The sequence below is a fragment of the Octopus bimaculoides genome, chromosome 8, assembly GCF_001194135.2.
Source record: "Octopus bimaculoides isolate UCB-OBI-ISO-001 chromosome 8, ASM119413v2, whole genome shotgun sequence".
Classification (NCBI taxonomy): Eukaryota; Metazoa; Mollusca; class Cephalopoda; order Octopoda; family Octopodidae; genus Octopus; species Octopus bimaculoides.
In genome coordinates, this window is record NC_068988.1 from 14,701,003 (window position 1) to 14,707,302 (window position 6,300).

The window sequence follows — 6,300 nt, forward strand, 5'->3', positions numbered from 1 at the left end:
GGAATAACGTGTACATATACATCTATATGTATACATATACATCTCTCGCTCTCTCTCTCTTTCTCTCTCTCTCTGAAAGTATCTGTCATTACAGTATCAAAATGTGATTGTTTCAGTTAGTAGAATAGTTTCATTTTTAAAGTGAAAGTATTTGACATGAGTGTTTTTGTTTCACTTTTGACACGTAATACTTAAATAGTGGAGGAGATATTATGTTGCCGTGGGCTCGAACTCTGCAAGAAGTTAAAATTTTTTTTTGACTAAAACACAACTGGAACCCTAAGTAAGGCATGTGTAAAATTTGAATGAAATTGGTTGCGTAGTTCTCGAGTTTTAGGGATTCACACAGACAGACAGACAGACACACATTCTCATTTTTATATATATAGATAATCATTCTTAAAACAGTTTTATATTCATATTCTCTAATGCTATCATATCATTAGTGAAATTACAACAAGTATATTTTAATAGTTTCCCATACATGCTAAGAATAAAATATATATTTTTTGAATTAAGGAAAAAATAAACAAACAAGAAATGAAAAAAATTTGTTCAAAACAAATCTAAATTTAGGGAAAAAAAAAAAGACTATATTACTATGATAAAAACAGTTTCTAACTACATAATACAGGCTTAAAAAGATATAATCAGACTGAGCAGTAGGAGATTACTGATAATATAATTAATAAATTGTAAGCTTAAAGTTTTCACAAGAGAGTATTAAGTTTCAGTTTCGGTTCATTTCACTATCTTCTACTTCTTCCACTTCATACAAGTACAGCAGCTAAAGCAATATTATTCATTTGCTTATATATACATACGTGTCTGTATGTGTGTATATATATATATATATGTATGTAGGAGTAAAGGGAAGCGTGTGTGCATGTATATATGTATACACAGACAGCCTTCAACCAGAATTGGTTCAGGCCATGACTAATGTAACAGTTTAGCCACAGCCTTTAGGCTGAAATATATAAAAGCATGTGTGCGCATGTGTGTGTCTGTGGATATGCTGTGTATATAACTGTGTATGTGTTTTAAGACAGATATATTAAAACATTTCATGGGCAAACTAACATGTAATTTATTAACCTGCATAATATCTATGCCCCTGAATAGGTTTCGGGCTTCATCTCTGGTCATAAAACATTATTCTATCACTTCTATATTTGTTCATGAATATTGTTTAGATGTCTACATGTGAAGTGTACATGCATGTGTGTGTTTGTTTATAAGACATATACAAATATAAAGACCCGTGATCATAACTTTTTAAAATTAGAATAATATAAATAAATGATTATAACTAACTTGCTTTCCGGAACTTGCTTTCAGCCTAAAATTTAATAGAGAAAAAGAAAAGTTGTTATTGAAACTGGAAAGTATAAAATTTCTAAACAGGAAAAGAATATTTCATTATCACATAATGTTTATTATCAATGTTTTCACAGATCTGATTAGTATACAGATGCTTCTCTCTCGCAGGTGTGTGTATATATATATATATATATATATATATATATATATATGAGACCAAAGTGTACATACGCCGCTATATTTTTTAATATATATATATATATATATATATATATATATATGTATGTATATATATATTAGGTCTTGGCATGGTATAAAGGTAAGGTATTTCCAGAGAAGCACTCAACTCGAGTTCTGGGTTATCAACACTGTCAGATTCCAAAAACTACAATTCTCATTAAATAAAGCTACCCAGGGTTTCCTGGTTGAAACATTAATTTATATCCACATTTTTTTTTTTTTTTAAACTAATAACAAGACTGCTTGTCAGTTTCTTTTTAAAGCAGATGACATTTAAACAAGGGACACGGATAAGGAAGAGGACAAAAAGAAAAACACAAGGGAAGTAAATCAGTGAAATAAATTAATGTTCCAATGAGAAAACCCTGGGTAACTGTACTGAACAAGAATTGTGGTTTTTATTATAACACTATCATCATTCTCTTCGCTGATCAAGTGCCATTCTACTATCTAACTGGACACGGATGGATGGATGAAACAAGAGATTTAGATCAGTTTTTTTTTTAATGATGACCACGCTGCCACCAAAACAGCAAAAGGAAAACTGAAGCAACCACAACAAATATGCCTTGACAAAGGATACAGGATTTCTATACTGACATCTAAACCCTTAACTTAACCATAAGTTTCTAAGTAATTTTAGTCTAGACAAAAACATTTTTAATTAACAAGTTTAACTTTTACAAACTATTCATACCTTTCTTTGACGTACTTCTCAACAAAAATTAAACCAAAATATGCTATACTTCAGTTTAATTTAAAACAAGATGTCATGTTAAAACATTACTCAAAGCATATAACAGTCTTGAAATACTCCCAATCAGGTAAAAATTGAGTGAATTGGAGTAGGAAATGTATTTTGAAATACATGTCATTAAATTTAAACAAGTGTGCATTTGAGTGACAGGGTAACTAAACTATAGAACAAAACTGTAGTGAAGAAGAAAAAAGAAACAAAATGAAATGTCACTAAGAATTGTGGAAGATTTCACTCAATCACAACAGAATTTAGCTGACTTGCAGTACATGGTGGTGACTTTCATCAACTCTATATTTATATGTGTAGTGTTAAATTTACATTCCAGTTTAATTCTAAAACAATGTAGATAGCAGAAAGTATCCCTCTCTCCTCTCAAATACCCATTTATAGTATTTCTCCCATCATTATACCCTTTCAAAATTTACATTTTGTGTGTACAAGCCTTCACCTCCACCTACTGTTCACAGTGGGAAGTAGTTGGGTAAATGACAAAGAGAGTATAGGATTATGAGCTCCTTGAGGCCTGTCTCACTAAGGATTCTTCAACCTCTCACGTGTTGGTGCCACGAGAAAGCACACCCAGTACACCCTGTAAAGTGTTCGGTGTTAAAGAGATCATCCCATTGTAGAAACTAAGCCGAATGATATGTACAAGTACCTAATCATTAGGGGGTAGCAGCTCCCAATATGAGGGGATGCAGATCACAATGACCTATCTAACACAGGGCAGTTTGGAAAGCAGACATGATAATGAGAAGATTAAGTAGGTATATCATCATTTTACATCTGCTTTTCCATGCTGTTTTCTAATGAAGTCTTTCGCATTCAGATGTCCATCTTGCTGGCAATCCTTGGAGTTGCCTCTAATGATAACACTATATCATTATGCAATAATATATGCCACAACAAAGGTGGCAAGCCGGGCGAAATGCTAGGTTCTGAGTTCAAATTCCGCCGAGGTCGACTTTGCCTTTCATCCTTTCGGGGTTGATTAAGTAAGTACCAGTTACGCACTGGGTTCGATACAATTGACTTAATCCGTTTGTCTGTCCTTGTTTGTCCCCTCTGTGTGTAGCCCCTTGTGGGCAGTAAAGAAATAAGAAACGTTAGCACACCGGGTGAAATGCTTAGCGGTATTTCGTCTGTCCTTACATTCTGAGTTCAAATTCCACTGAGGGCGACTTCGCCTTTCATCCTTTCGGGGTTGATCAATTAAGTACCAGTTGCATACTGGGTCGATCTAATCGACTGCCCCCCCCGCTCCAAAAATTTTGGGACTCATGCCTAGAGTAGAAAAGAATACATACAACCAATGATACATGATTCTTCAGAATAATTCACAAAGATTATTTGCTCAAATAACCTTTAATGCATGGTTCTGAAGAATCAATCTTTCATTTTGTGTCTAGGACACTTCATGTATTAATGGTTAACATATATTATTGCATAATGTAGCAATGTTCATGAGACCAATGTTTGATGAAACATCTGTAAATAAATGAAATAAAAGGACTTGCTTACTCCATTCTCCTTGGTTATAATTCTATAAATAGCCAAGTACCATGTTGTGAGAGCAAGCGTACCAAGTATAGTTTAGTTGCTTTTTCATATTGTTGGCATTCCGTCGCTTACGACGTCGAGGGTTCCAGTTGATCCAATCAACGGAACAGCCTGCTCGTGAAATTAACGTGCAAGTGGCTGAGCACTCCACAGACACGTGTACCCTTAACGTAGCTCTCGGGGATATTCAGCGTGACACAGTGTGACAAGGCTGACCCTTTGAATTACAGGCACAACAGAAACAGGAAGTAAGAGTGAGAGAAAGCTGTGGTGAAAGAGTACAGCAGGGTTCGCCACCATCCCCTGCCGGAGCCTCATGGAGCTTTAGGTGTTTTCGCTCAATAAACACTCACAACGCCCGGTCTGGGAATCGAAACCGCGATCCTATGACCGCGAGTCCGCTGCCCTAACCACTGGGCCATTGCGCCTCCATGCTTTTTCATATATGCTGATACTAAGAATACATTTGGAATTTATGGATGCTTAAATAAGCAAAAATAAAATATAAAATGAAAACGCTTGTTGCATTCAAAAGTATTTTTTTTTATAAATATATCCACATACACATAGATAAACACAAGAAGAGAATAACAGTGGAGTGCAGGGAGGAAATCAACAAGTATGTTGCTGTTGAAGGTTAAGTATGCCAGGAGTTCACCAACCTTTTCAGTATCCTTTTGTGATGCTCCTTCTTTCTTTAATCGTTCCAACTCAGACACTCGCGTATGATAAATTTCTTTGGCCTGCAACAGGAGAAAAAATCGGAAATTTCTAGATATTGGAAACATTTTATAGTGTTACATCACAAAAGGTCAACAAAAGATACATAATAATAATAATAATAATAATAATAATAATCCTTTCTACTATAGGCACAAGGCCTGAAATTTAGTGGGAAGGGGCAAGTCGATTACAATAACCCCAAAAGAATGAAAGGCAAAGTTGACATCAGCGGAATTTGAACTCAGAACATAGTAACGGGCAAAATACTGCTAAGCATTTTGTCCAGTGTGCTAACGATTCTGCTAGCTCACTGCCTTATTATTATTATTGTTATTATTATTATTATTATTATTATTATTATTATTAATAATAATGATAATAATAATAATAATAAATGTACTCTTATGTAAAAACCCTTTGTTTTATTTCTTCATACATAAAGTAAAAGGGATATGCAGTTGATCAAGTAATGTGTACATGTGGGAGAACACATACATTTCAGTAATTATTAACATACATACATGTAAAAAACACACACACACGTGTGTGTATGTATGTGTGAGATAGCATGTGGCCTAGTGGTTAGGGTATTACACTTGTGATCATGAGATCATGGTTTCAATTCCTAAACTGGTGGTGCATTGTGTTCTTAAACAAAACGCTTCATTTCACATTGTTCCAGTCCAAACTGTTGAAAATTGGTAACCCAGCAGGAATGTCAGCCTGCCCACCTAACAAGCAGTGTGATGTCGTTTGAAAACTACAACTCTGCAACAAAGTGCACTGTGACCAGTGATATATAACATTTGACAGTTTGGCCAGTGTTCTCCCACATGTACACATTACTTGATCAACCGCATATCCTTTTTCCTTAATGTATAAAGAAAAAAAACAAAGGCTTTTTACATAAGAGTACATTTATTATAATCATTGAGTGACACTGGGGTAAAATATATGAAGCCCAGTATACCCATCATGACCACCCATCTGATATGGGTACACCAGACACATACATCACAACCATATGTGCATGACATGGTGATCTCATATCAAGATAAACAGCACATGACCTTGCAGGTGAGGCCCAGTTAGAATTTTCTTCAGGTCGAGTAGTCCAGCCTGCTCAAATTATTATTATTATCATTATTATCATTAAGGTGGCAAGCAAGCAGAATTGTTAGAACACTGGACAAAACGTTTAGCAGTATTTCGCCCATGTAGTGTATACTACATTCTGAGTAAACACGCACACACAGACACACACACACACACATTAACAACTGAGATTTGAATATATATATAAAACATTTCTATCTAATGCTTGTAATGTTATATACCATATATTTTTTTATCAGTTTCAGTTCTTGCACTCAGGCAGTGCTGAGACAGCACTTACATGGGTTTTAGCCAATTATATCAATTCCACTATTTAATCTCTTACTCATTTTACAATCACTGTTTATCTAATAGCCTGACTTTTTCCATGATATTTCTTAGCAGATACAACAATAGAGCTTGACAACTGTAGAGCCAGTCCAAATCATTATGGACAGACAAATGCAAGATGATATATATCATCATCATCATCAAATGTCCGTTCTCCATGCTGGCATGGGTTGGACTTGTGTGTGTGTGTGTGTGTGTGTGTGTGTGTGTATATATATATATATATATATATATATATATATATATAT

The 6,300-nt window shown here is 34.6% G+C and overlaps 1 protein-coding gene across 7 annotated transcripts in view; it reads right to left on the reverse strand.

Moving 5' to 3' along the window:
• LOC106867173 (F-BAR domain only protein 2) overlaps positions 1 to 6,300 on the reverse strand; it is a 189,726-nt gene that overhangs the window by 48,187 nt on the left and 135,239 nt on the right. For all 7 annotated transcript variants that reach the window (XM_014911966.2, XM_052969958.1, XM_052969957.1 and 4 more), the window contains 2 exons: positions 4,546 to 4,626; positions 1,318 to 1,342 (listed from right to left, as the gene is read on the reverse strand). In XM_014911966.2, the coding sequence (XP_014767452.1) occupies positions 1,318 to 1,342; positions 4,546 to 4,626 (106 nt within the window). The remainder of the gene's footprint in view (positions 1 to 1,317; positions 1,343 to 4,545; positions 4,627 to 6,300) is intronic.